Raw genomic sequence first — 12,299 nt, forward strand, 5'->3', positions numbered from 1 at the left:
AAATTGCTCATAAATAAAATAAGAAAAGTAGTCGGCGACAAAAACAAGTCGCTATATATATAAATCGCTAAAAAAGACAAATACTCTCACACAAATGTATTTTTATTAGCAAATCTGACACATATTTAACTGTTTCAATAATTAATATCCTAACTGGAAAAAAAATTCATCAAATTTTGATTTCCATTTATATCCTATGATATGTTTTGTTACAACTAGATAAGGTCAGCTAGTTCACAACCAAATTTCCCAAAACTATCAAACACAAACATGACCAAAGTCTCTGTAATTAAGTTAATTCCTATCCACTTCTTGATTATATATTATCCGCAAATTAAATTCAATACTTTTTTGGATAACAATTATCTGCATTTTGTATCCAATTAACTATCATGACCATTAATTTACCGTGTTCTAAGTCAGATACTGAAATCAAATACAGTAAATTTGATCGTATTATGAAATTAATTAATTACAAAGATAAAAAATGAATTTTTTTTGGATAAGGGCTACGGATAAATATTTTGACCCCACCTCCTTCGCTTTGCCTCTTTTCCCTTTATCCACACCTCTCTCTCTCTCTCAGCACTATTTCTCCCTCAATCTTTCACTTTACGCTCTGTATTCCGTTACTTCAAATTCACAAAATCACAAACCCTTTCAATTCATCCGACCTTTTTTCTGTGTGAATCAGAGAACAATCACAACAAGGAAACTAAATCGAATTCATTTTCCTTGCGGCGTCTGTTTGAACACAAGTTTCTGGGTTGATTTTTTCTTGACTGTAAACAAGAAAAGGGAGGGTTAATAATCCAAAAAAGGAACTTGTTTTGTTTCATGATATTTGCTTTTGCTTTCGATTTCATTAAAATCGGTGAAAAATCATGTCGTGTCTACCAGCCGGCGGCTTCTCTGTTTCTGGGTCGAGCAGTTTGATCGTCAACAATCGAGAAAAGGGTTCTCCTCCTCCTAGGGCTAGCTCTTCAATTGGGGGTTTGCAGTTTAGGAGCCCTAATTCCAAGGAGATTTGGGGAAACACTCTCGATTTCCCAGATCAGAGAGGTTTCAGCAATTTGAGCAACAAAGCCCCAAATTTGGACCCTGTTTATGTGAGTATCTTTTTCAAGTTCTGATTTTGGGGTCAAATTTGATCTTTCATAATTTCTAATTGTGGTTTCTTGTTGATTTTAAAGGCACAAGGAGCTACTATTTCATTTGGGAAAACTCAAAAATGGTGGGAGAAATCTCTGCAGCCAAACATGATTGAGATCGATTCAGCTCAGGAATTGGTTGAGCATTTGAGAAATGCTGGTGATAGATTGGTTGTTCTTAACTTCTTCTCTCCTGGTTGTGGAGGCTGTAAAGCTTTGCATCCCAAGGTAAAAATTTGGGGGTTTTATTAAATTTTATCCAAATCAAGATTGAATTTTTACTTGCAATTCTTAATTTATTAGCCTTGATTTGTTGAATGTATGTGTGAACAGATCTGTCAGCTTGCTGAATCAAACCCTAATACCACTTTTCTCACTGTAAATTATGAAGAACACAAGCCCATGTGCTATGCCCTCCACGTTCATGTATTGCCCTTCTTCAGATTTTATAGAGGTGCAGATGGCAAAGTCTGCAGCTTCAGCTGCACCAATGCAACCGTAAGCGATTTCTTCGATTGAATTGGATTAAGAAATGCAGCCATTTGTGATGTTTTGATGCAGATTTTGACTTGAGATTGTGATTGTGTGCACAGATCAAGAAATTCAAGGATGCATTGGCGAAGCATGGAACGGATCGATGCTCCCTCGGCCCGACTAAGGGTTTGGAGGAGAAGGAGCTCGTGGCATTGGCATCGGTCGATCTTATACCGAAAGACTTGGTGCCACTCTCATTGCCGAAGGAGGAGAAGGTGCACGAGTTGGTTGGAGCTGCGAAATCGAGCTCATTTAGCAGAGATGAGAACAAGGTTGAGCTTAAGGAGGGCAATGCCATGGTTGCTGCTTAGGGTTTTTTCAAGATTTGCAGATGATGATATATGTATGTATGTGTGAATCCCAACTTTTGTTTGGAGATGTAAATATAATTTCCATGATTTTGAGTGTATTCCTGTGAATTCAGGGCTGTGTGTTTTAGATATAAGCCCTGAAAATATTCGGAGAATGGTTTCAAAATGTAGCATCATTGATTTGGTGGTGTTTTATGATTTCTCATTTGGTGTTTTTAATTTGGTTTTCCCCCTTTTTCTGTTTTGCATTTTTGTTTTGGTTACCTTTAAATCTGCCTAATGTGAATATGTTCCATTTGTGTGTTACTTTATGAAAACTACAACTTGATTCAATTTTTACTCGCATTTTTTGTTTAATTCACCAAATATTTTTATACTTTTTGTTATCTTGGTTTGGATGAGCAGATTGAGTATGTAAGAGATTGCTTCCACAAAGATTTTATCTTCTGATGGTTGGGTCATGTTAATTTTGTTGGTTTATATGGAAAGTGAAGCTTTTAATTGCAATAAATACAATTCTTTTCCTCATCTCATTTTTGTTTACATTATCAGTTAATTACTCCCTCCGTCCCCGATTAATTGTCGTTTTTTGACTGGGGCACGGGTTTTAAGAAATGTAAAAAAAAATTGGTTGAAAAATTTTGTGGAATATGAGATTCACTTTTTTATATTGGTTTTATAATAAAAATGTGAGTGAAGTGAGTTTGTGGAATATGAGACTTAATTACCATTTATGGTAAAAATGAAGTGTGTCAATTATTGAAGGGTGGATCGAAATGGGAAATAGTGATAATTAATAAGGGGACGGAATGAGTAGTAAAGGACACAAAAACCTGATTAAAAAGTTCTCACGGATTTCTTTTGGTTTTTGTCCTTTTCTTTTTGTATTTGTTTCTATTTATAATAATTATCATAGTATATCTCTTAATGTAGTATTTCAAAATTATAAGGTCGAAAAAGTTACTGGCTTGAAATGAAGCAGGTGGTTGAAGCAAAATTTAGTTCAACTTTTCAATATCCAAAATGGAGAAAGTAGAAATCAAGAGATTGATGAAGCGAAACGTGGGATTTTGTAGCTCACCCTTTTTGTTGGATAAGACAACAAACATTGCACCAAAATAAAGATGATTTCAATAACGACATTTGGCTTTATGAGACGCCATTGTCAATTTTTGTAGTACTACTACATTTTAGCGTGACAACTCAATAGACAAATATCTAAATTTAAACTATTCTTTATATATAGAGAGACTATTGTTTTTTCAAAAAGGTAGTAATACATATTTAAAACAAATATTGAGGCTATTATGAAATTGAAAAAGAAAATTGATATACTATATAATACTCTAGCAAAATAAATCTGAAGCAAGTAAATTTGTCCTATTTAAAATTTAACATATTAAATATTTTCTTACTACTTTTCATTTCCTCTACCAAATTTGTTTCATTGTTTCTATTAGTATTACTTTTTTCTCTCTCATAACCGGGGAAATTTGTTTACCGTTTTCTTTTTCTTTTTTTTAATGTGCGAGAAAAGTTTTAAATATAGAATTTTAATTAATTAACTATGTTTATAATAATTATTGGTGGCCAATATGTCAACTTCAGTAAATTAAAATTTTATATTACTCGTGAATTTTTGAAGTATAAAAGTCATTGTAATTTGATTCTTTCTAATGTCAATCAACGTAAACCAAAACTTCATTGTAAGCATGCAATCAATAATAGAAATTGACTAAATACAACAAATCATTATTAATGTTGAATCAAAATAAAATGAGAGACCATCCAGCTAGCTATTGGCAGAGACCACCTGGCTAGCTATTGGCAAAACAAACCAATAATTTTTAAAAAAAAGGTATTGCTAAACTGAATCAAAACCATAGAAATTTCCGAGGCCTAAATTAGACCGTATGCAAAACTTAATCAGTCACGTCTAGTGGACAATATTGAATTATTTAATGTTGTCACGTAGTAATAATTTTGTGTGAAAAATATAATGCATGTCACCTTCTGAATAATTCACCTTTTTTGAAGGATATAAGGTGTGAACAATAGACCTTGTTAATACCAAATATAAATGCATATTCAATGGCAGAGGTAGCAAAAAAATATAGATAGTATACTTCACTATTTTTATATTTCCGGTAAATTAAATTAAGAAAAAATCAATAGAGACGTAAGCCCCTCAAACCCTTTTCATGAAGGAACAAATTCATCAATTAGCAGTCCTTCTTGTCCAACAAATTCGATATAAGTAAATGTGCCCCATTTATCTCACACATCCATGAAATGCATGATTATTTATGTATTTTGTACGCAGAAATATAATACTACTATTTGAATCAGCTGATTATTTCAGTGAACTGGCTGACATTAAATAATCAAGTCCGAAGTATCACAGCTTGATAATAGGATCACTGAAAAATACTCCATGGCAGATGATTAATTTATTCACAATTCTCTTATGATATACTACTATATACATTATCCACACAATAAAATAAGACAAAAAGGTCAGATTTTGATTTTAATATAAACAATGATTTTAGAGATGACTTAGAAGTAACTTTGGGTGAGAGTTCGATCCAAATTTTGAAGGCCTTAATATAGGTGATTTCTTCTTTTGGGTCGTTTGGTTTTTTGTTAACTTTTTCATGGTTCTTTTTTTGCCTGTTGTGATGGTCTTATTAGCTTTTGGGTGCCTGTTAATTGTCTTTTGTTGTTGACATTGAGGGAAATTGTTAGCTTGGATATCTTTTGTACTTAGTTTTATCGCTTTTTGTAAACTTATTATGCTCATCACTCATGGTTGGAGCCTTTTACTTTTATATAAAAAATAGAAGTAATTTTGTCTCCAAAGGTGTTTATTCTCATGTACTTAATGTACAAAAAGATATTGTTTAATTTATTTTAGTGGAAAAAATTGAACCAGGTGAATTCATTTATGTACTCGAACGATTTTGTGATTTATTTTACATACTGTGGTAAAAAGATAAAAGTGATTTAATTATTCTTCGAAAGTTTATAGTATGTACGGTTTACTTTTAGTTTTTATGATGTCCCAAAATAAAAGTGAATAACATAATACTATCCTATTCCTAGTTAACATCAAGATGAAAACCGCTGCCTGAATACTAAAATCTCAGTCGAAAAGTAGTTAGATATGCGTTTTTTTGTCTTGGGGTGATGACAAAAATTTAAAAATAAAAGAAAATAAACAAAGCATAAATGGGATTTTATGAGTTGTGACAATCACAAGTCCCTACCTCACAAGTCACAATTATCCATATTCATCGCAACATGTGGATTACGTATCAAGGTTCCAAATTAAGATATTTTTTTATTAAGTAATTTTGTTTTTTTATAAAATCATTTTTTGAAAGTACTTATTCTTCACCGAGTTTTATATTCCTCTTTCGCATTCATAGGTATGTCATTATTTTTCTTGAGTCTCACATTGAAAAGTAGAATAGAAAAAACTAGGACGTTGTTGGTTATTACATTTAATCTGATTCGTCTTCTCAATAAAACAAAATTTTATAGTAGTATACAATAACAAGTTGTAAGAAACTTCCTATCTAATAAGGAGGAAAAAGAAAAGGACGACACCTCCTAAGTTTAAAGCTCAACAAATAAGAGTTTAAATATTGTTGACTGCAAAATGTCGATATGTAACACACATTTTGTGCATGTTTTTTTGAATGGGAAAATTCTAAAGAGAAAATAATAGTAACATGGACCGAGGAACAAACAGAAGGCACATGTATATATAGATATTAAACGTATAATTAGTATGTTGATATAAAATTAATCAGGGTACATATATAGATATCAAACGATTAAATAGTTTTTGGCTTCAATTTTAAATTAGTTTGGTGAGATTTCTCCTATTTGTAATAGCTAGTATGATTGGGCGACCATGATAATTAGTTAGAGTATCATTTTCCTATATATTTCTATAAGAGTTGTTTACGGTCAATATTAAATTTTCAGTGTACACTACAAAAAAACCGACTAAAGGCAATTTATAAAATAATTAAATTTGTGTTTCTAAACATACCACCAACGCTTCAAAAAGTGTCTTTATTCTTGATTCTCAATGGCAAAAACATAGATAATACTTGGTATATAAATTTCTACAAAGATTTTCTAGCTTTATTCTATAAAACTATTGTACCATAAATGATTTCTTCTTCATATCAGAATATGCGTGAATATCGATAGTAGGGAATTCAGACTATAAATTTGATTAATCATTGGAGTCATGTAAGTTGTTGTGACTAAAATGACTGATAGTACTAGACACGAAGCACATGATTATTTTAATTGAGACAATCAAAGCATTACACCAAATATAAGTATGACAATCAAGGCCTGTTTAGTATTCTATATTTAGGGCTTGTTAAAACACAGTTACATGTGTTTGGTGACTCTGTTATTAAACATGATGACCTAGTAAAATCATTCTGAGTTTCACGCTTACAGCTTTTTCCAAGCAAGATTTTTGGGCAATTCCAGCGATCCGAAGCATCCTCCTTTCATCGAATAACGGACACGCAAACCACCCCCCTGTCGTTTAGAGCATGACCACTAAGATTCTAGACCAGGTCCAGCACATGGACAGGCTCATCAGAAAGAAAACACATCGGATGCACTCAACTATAGGTCCACTCGCCCGTAGCGTTGAAGAAGTTGGTAGATCAAGTTGCGAGCTCTTAGTCGATCCACCGTCTGATATTTGTAGAGGTAGAGGTAGGCGAGAAATTTGTTGGGTGGATTCATTTGGGACATTTTTCAATTGAGGGCCAATTTTGGAAAATTGACTCATTATCAGAATTGTATTGATTCAAGTTCAAATTTATGGAGTTTAAAGTCCAATTTTATGGAGTTCATATTGCTACCAAACACTCACAAGTCACAAGACACACAGTCACATTACAATACAGTTTGCCCAGGCTGAATGAGTAAACCTTCACAAGCATCTATGTGTTTGTGTTTGAGTTTTCTTATTTGGGCTGTAATATGGTTTCCCCTTTAAATATTACAGGCCGCCTAAGGATTAGCAAAAAAATTGGGGTTTAATTTACTGGGCCGAATGATTTGGATGTGGATGTGGATTGATCTCAAGATACCTAAAAATGAAGTTTAACTTTTCTTTGTTTCGTATTCAACGATTTCAAATGAAATACCATCGAAAGATTGTGAAATGAGTCGATGAAGAGCAAGCCAAGCCTTCATTTGAAGTAGAAGAAGTTAATTACATGGATGGATTTGGAGCCAATGCAATGCTATTATTACCAGGCTTCAACAAAACCACCATTCAAATCTCCGTTCTTTTTTAGTAATCATCAGACAATGGCCACTCCCAATCCAAATCACCAATAATACTATGATACTACAAAAAATAAAAAATAGCGAAATATAACAACAAAATAAATTGAAAATGGTTTAGATTGCCAGATTGCCTCAGAGGTAGTGACAATATTGGTATATCATCATGTTTAATTCTGATAATACGTGCAATATAGAATGCATCACTGGCAAACTGACTTTGGATTAAATGAAAAATTAAATCTTTGGTGCTCAAAATCCAGATTGAAATCGAACAATATTTAAAATTGCATCAGAGAGATTCCCATTAGACTAGTCGATCATTACCCTAAAAGAGCTCTGATGTCCCTGTCTGTTTTATCATCACTTGCAAATGATCAATGAACGAAATACCTCAAAATTTTAAAGGAAAAATCATATACAAGATAAAATGAACGGGATGAAAAATTTCATTTATTTAGCCTCAGATGAATATACTTTACACATTGTGAAACATCACACATCGCTCATACGGATCTCCTACTCCAACACTGCTCCTTCATTCCTACTCCACCACTCACAACAAAATAAAATTTATTTTGCTGCTAGTGTTCGAATAGGAATGGAGTATGGGCGTTGGAGCAGGAAATCCGCTCCTAGTTTTAACACCATCATCGGCGGAAGGAAAATCAAAGAAAAATCAGTTCAAAATACAAGAATGTTTTTATATCGGAGCTAGACAAGATAAATCGAATAAAATTGAGAGACGATCGAATTTAAAATAAGAATAATTGAAGATAGCTAATATCACCCATCACCAAAAGTATGAATCTGGGCGGCGGCGTAGCATCATCGACTTAGGGTTTCGATTTTGCAATTGGAATGCAGGGATTTTATACACAATTGACAATAGTTAGAAGATTGTTGAGGATTGTTCGGTGGTGTGGGCTTCAAAATAAGATTTGGTAGGTATTTTTTATAATGAAATATAGGCTTCATTTTTTAGGACAAGGCCCATTAGCTATATTAACATTGTGGAGCAGTATATTTTTTTAGAGCTGAAAATTGACATTGTAAATTTATCATAATCTGTTTCCATTATAGCGTCGTCTACCTAAGTGACAATTATGTTTTGAAGTTAGCAAGTAGTAGTATTTATTATTTTATCGAAATGAAATTATGCTACTAATTGATCCAATAATATGAAAGGAATAATATAAAAGAATATATGAAATTTTTATGTATTTACATACAAATGCAAAACTCCATGGAAATGTTTGTTTATTGAAATTCTATTATTGTTTTATTACAAAAACATATACTACTTCATTATCTAATAAAATATGGAAATTGGGGAAATTTTCACATACATTGGTGACACTAGCCAATCACATATCATCCACGTAGCACTGAATATTTGACAAGTGTCACAAACCAATTGGTAAATTATATATTCCACATGTGCAAGATCTTTTTCCCTTAGATATCAAATTCTAACACTAAACCACATCTACATTGGAAAAAAGGGGTCCTTCATGATATCTTAAATAGCCAACTCATGTATGAATAGATTTATGGATATGCCAAGAAAGATAAGGATAACAGCAATGGATTCCCATTGGCTATTCCAAACTTCACAATCGAATTCCAGCCCTTAAACAAACTAACACCACAAACAAACTAACACTATAAACTCGTACACAAAAACATTCATTTCTACCTCCTAACAAACAATACAAAGGAAAACTTCTCAATCTCATTCTTGCAAATCGGAAAAAGAAAATGGCCGCAGCCACTACACAAGCCTCCATCGCCATTCTCCGGCCGTGCTCATCCAAAACCCGGTTCTTAACTGGCTCATCCGGAAAATTGAACCGGGAATTGTCTATTAGGCCCGCGGTCTCATCCTACAACTCATCACTCAAGGTTGAAGCCAAGAAAGGCGAATGGCTACCCGGATTGCCCTCTCCAACTTATCTCGACGGCAGGTGTGTTTGTTTAATCGAGCACAACATGATATGCATTCATTATATTAGATGTATTAGGGCAGTTTGATAGGGTAGATAATTTCTCTATTTTGGAGTACCTAAAATAACTTAAAATATTTTTTTCATCATATGTTTTGTCTTATCTGTCTTCCCTACAACTAACATAGGATATTTTTTTATTATGTTCTCGTTAGTCTCGCAGGAGACAACGGGTTTGACCCGTTGGGACTCGCCGAGGACCCAGAGAACCTTCGTTGGTTTGTCCAGGCAGAGCTCGTTAATGGGCGGTGGGCCATGCTCGGTGTAGCCGGAATGTTGCTCCCGGAAGTCCTGACCTCGGCCGGGCTCATCAACGCCCCAAAGTGGTACGATGCTGGGAAGGCCGAGTACTTCGCCTCGTCATCAACACTCTTCGTGATCGAATTCATCCTATTCCACTACGTCGAGATCCGGAGGTGGCAAGACATCAAGAACCCAGGAAGCGTCAACCAGGACCCGATCTTCAAGAGCTACAGCTTGCCCCCGAACGAAGTCGGGTACCCGGGTGGCATCTTCAACCCCCTCAACTTCGCCCCGACGCTCGAGGCAAAAGAAAAGGAGGTTGCCAACGGTAAGCAGCACGACTACCGCATGATGTCATTTTATACACGTGGCGTGTATTCACATAGAAATGACATTTTTTGGGAATTCCTTTGCAGGGAGGCTAGCAATGCTGGCATTTTTGGGATTCATTATTCAGCACAACGTGACCGGAAAAGGGCCATTCGACAACCTGTTGCAGCATCTGTCTGATCCATGGCACAACACCATTATTCAGACATTCAATTAAGGGGTGATTTACATACACATGATGCAATGAAAGATTATGGATTTTTTGCTAATGTTATTTAAATTTGTTGATGCTTTGGACTGGGATTTGATTCGAATTCGTTAGATATCTATTGTACAGGACGAGATCATTGACATTTCTTGAAGAAAAACAATGTTTCATTCATTGACTAATTTATTTTCTGTGGTCACAATTAAATCATTTATTTCCCATGTTAATTTTCGTACAACTCAATATCAAGTCATTAATATATACATGTTGAAGATTATTCAAGTATGCATATTCCAACGCCATGAGATTTACAAATGTTGATGAATAAATATTTCCTACCTCCCAAAACTAGTGTTATTTTTTTTATTTTGGTATGTCCCACAAAATTAGTCCACTTACATTTTTATTAGTTTTTCTATGTTATTAAGTGGATCTCATTTTTCGCTAACAATATTTCAATTATTTTTTCTTTTTATTTCTATTGCTTTATCAATTTTGTATGAAAACACGTGACTCCTCCAAAATCCATATTTTTATGACAATATTATCAGAAACTTTAAATTAACCAACATAAAACAACTGTCAATTGAAAGCTTGACAAGTCATCGTAAACATTAAAACACACGACTTTTCTGTTACTGCTTTTAATGGTGGAGAAAATAAGTTACGTAGATGGTTTAACTTAGATATTCGAACACATTTTCCCGTTTGGTATTAATTTTATTTCTAGTATTTAATTTCAATTGAAGAATCCATACCTATATAATACTCCGTATCTCATACAAATGTAGTCATTGATAAACTATAGATTCACTTTATATTTTGCACAATTTTACCAACACTTTCTTTTACATCCTTAATTTTATTTGGGAGACTAAGATTAGAAATGTTATTTGAAGCGTCAATTATATTAGTCACAATATGCACACAATGATAATCACCATCAAATAAAAAAAACTCAAGGCTCATAGCCATCAACTTTCAACAAACACTTTCCTCCATGAGTTTCACAAACTCCCCAAAACTAATCCTCCCATCACCATCTTCATCAAACACCATTATCATCCTCTCACATTCTTGCTGAGACAACCCCACCAAACCTAATGAACTCATCACCTTCTTCAACTCCTCCGCGTCCACGAAGCCATCATCGTTTTCATCAAACACCCTAAACGCTTCCCTCACTTCGTCCAACAACGGCTCCGCCCTCTCAAACATGTCCTCGATATTCTCAATAGAGTCTTGGGAAAACGGCTCGTGATGAGGCAGCTGCAGATGCCTCATCACGACCTCAACGTCGTCGCTAGTGATTTTGGCAACGGGAGGAGGAGGAGGAGGTGATGAGATGTTGCTCTTGGTGGAGACACGGCTCGACTTCTGAGAGAAGTCGAGGCGTGTACGATGCCATAGGAGATTAAACACGCGTCGAGAGCAAGAGGAGAAGTCTTGGATTGTTAGTAACAAGCTATATGGAATGCACCATAGGATGAAAGATGTGGAATTGATGAGATCTTTTGCAGTGTTGGTGATGAGTGAAGTTGATGACATCTTTGAATTCGGCACTTTTTTTATAATTATAATGAGCTAATTTATATTTGGGTGGATTTTATTTGGTGGTAATGTTGTTGATTTTATAGTAATGGTATGGACTATGGAGAGGAGTAAAATAATTTCTAGGAAGTTTCTTTGAAATTTAGTGTAAGCTTTGTTGAAAGTGAAGTGTGAGTGTATAATTACTATGGAATCTTTCCGGGTAGGTTGTGGAAGAAGGAACTCTATACATGTAGTTAAATTAATTAACTTTTAATTAGTGGTTAATCAATAATTAAATAATTGTAAAGTTTACTGTTTAAATAGAGTAATAAGAGAGCGACCTAGTGAGATCAAACTAGTCAGAGAATCCAATTCAATGATTAATACGTTGTTTCCTACCTATGAAGCATGAGTAATGCTGAAAACGTAAATTTTTAGTTTTCATATTTATTTTATATAGTATATTAATATATATATATATATATATTGACTTGGGACTTAGGAGAGTACCGAAGCTTAACTGCATGATGAAATAAATTGCACCGTTTGGTAGATAGTGTACTTTTTTGTAGTATAACAAAGTAGTACAATCAAGACAATTTCCTGGAAATTGAGATTAAATCATATCATATACTCCTATAAAAAAACA

At 33.9% G+C, this 12,299-nt stretch overlaps 3 protein-coding genes and 2 non-coding genes across 5 annotated transcripts; 2 read left to right on the top strand and 3 right to left on the bottom strand.

Annotated features, from left to right (window-relative positions):
* Positions 1-554: 554 nt before the first annotated feature.
* LOC125191053 (thioredoxin-like 1-2, chloroplastic) lies at positions 555-2,215 on the top strand. Its single transcript, XM_048088515.1, has 4 exons — positions 555-1,109; positions 1,194-1,379; positions 1,485-1,649; positions 1,745-2,215. Exons 1-4 carry the CDS (start codon positions 885-887, stop codon positions 1,994-1,996), a joined length of 828 nt encoding a protein of 275 aa, XP_047944472.1. The 5' UTR covers positions 555-884; the 3' UTR covers positions 1,997-2,215.
* Positions 2,216-7,461: 5,246 nt separating this feature from the next.
* LOC125191466 lies at positions 7,462-7,542 on the bottom strand. Its single transcript, XR_007171148.1, has one exon. It is a non-coding gene; the product is annotated as a small nucleolar RNA snoR122 (small nucleolar RNA).
* Positions 7,543-7,616: 74 nt separating this feature from the next.
* On the bottom strand, positions 7,617-7,704 carry LOC125191438. Its single transcript, XR_007171122.1, has one exon. It is a non-coding gene; the product is annotated as a small nucleolar RNA R44/J54/Z268 family (small nucleolar RNA).
* Positions 7,705-9,006: 1,302 nt separating this feature from the next.
* LOC125186830 (chlorophyll a-b binding protein 4, chloroplastic-like) lies at positions 9,007-10,299 on the top strand. The gene is made up of 3 exons (XM_048083287.1): positions 9,007-9,297; positions 9,492-9,907; positions 9,996-10,299. The coding sequence occupies exons 1-3, from the start codon at positions 9,092-9,094 to the stop codon at positions 10,124-10,126; spliced, it is 753 nt and encodes a 250-aa protein (XP_047939244.1). The 5' UTR covers positions 9,007-9,091; the 3' UTR covers positions 10,127-10,299.
* A 612-nt stretch (positions 10,300-10,911) lies between these two features.
* Positions 10,912-11,705, bottom strand: LOC125191185 (probable calcium-binding protein CML47). Its single transcript, XM_048088683.1, has one exon. It carries the CDS (start codon positions 11,663-11,665, stop codon positions 11,099-11,101), a length of 567 nt encoding a protein of 188 aa, XP_047944640.1. The 5' UTR covers positions 11,666-11,705; the 3' UTR covers positions 10,912-11,098.
* Between the last annotated feature and the right edge of the window lie 594 nt (positions 11,706-12,299).

The sequence above is a fragment of the Salvia hispanica genome, chromosome 5 (assembly GCF_023119035.1).
Source record: "Salvia hispanica cultivar TCC Black 2014 chromosome 5, UniMelb_Shisp_WGS_1.0, whole genome shotgun sequence".
Classification (NCBI taxonomy): Eukaryota; Viridiplantae; Streptophyta; class Magnoliopsida; order Lamiales; family Lamiaceae; genus Salvia; species Salvia hispanica.